General features: G+C 55.3%; 1 protein-coding gene across 1 annotated transcript; it reads left to right on the top strand.

Annotated features, from left to right (window-relative positions):
- Positions 1-168: 168 nt before the first annotated feature.
- LOC117798771 (polyadenylate-binding protein 1-B-like) lies at positions 169-507 on the top strand (the record flags this gene model as incomplete). The annotated part of the gene is made up of 1 exon (XM_034651235.1): positions 169-507. A coding segment is annotated over exon 1 (339 nt), but the record flags the coding sequence as incomplete, so codon positions are not given.
- Positions 508-512: the final 5 nt, after the last annotated feature.

Genomic DNA, 512 nt, shown 5'->3' with positions numbered 1-512 from the left:
CGGTGAAGCGAAGAATCCGATCCTCCAGGACTACAGCAGCGAGTGCAGGAGCCGTGAAACACCGCACGAACCGATCCGCCGCGTTTGAATTTTAAGCCCAACGGACGTAGTGTGCGATTCCTCTGAACCGAGAAAGTTGAGCGCCTCGTGCTGCCCTCGCTGTGCAGGATGAACCCGAGCGCCCCCAGCTACCCGATGGCCTCGCTGTATGTGGGGGACCTGCACCCGGACGTGACGGAGGCAATGCTGTACGAGAAGTTCAGTCCGGCCGGACCCATCCTCTCCATTCGCGTCTGCAGGGACATGATCACTCGCCGCTCCCTGGGTTACGCTTACGTCAACTTCCAGCAGCCGGCCGATGCGGAGCGTGCTTTGGATACCATGAACTTTGATGTCATTAAAGGCAAGCCAGTGCGTATTATGTGGTCCCAACGTGATCCATCGCTCCGTAAAAGTGGAGTCGGCAATATTTTCATCAAAAACTTGGACAAATCTATTGATAACAAAGCTTT

Source organism: Ailuropoda melanoleuca, unplaced genomic scaffold (assembly GCF_002007445.2).
Source record: "Ailuropoda melanoleuca isolate Jingjing unplaced genomic scaffold, ASM200744v2 unplaced-scaffold34247, whole genome shotgun sequence".
In the NCBI taxonomy this organism is placed as follows: Eukaryota; Metazoa; Chordata; class Mammalia; order Carnivora; family Ursidae; genus Ailuropoda; species Ailuropoda melanoleuca.
This window is presented reverse-complemented; position numbering and strand designations above follow the sequence as displayed.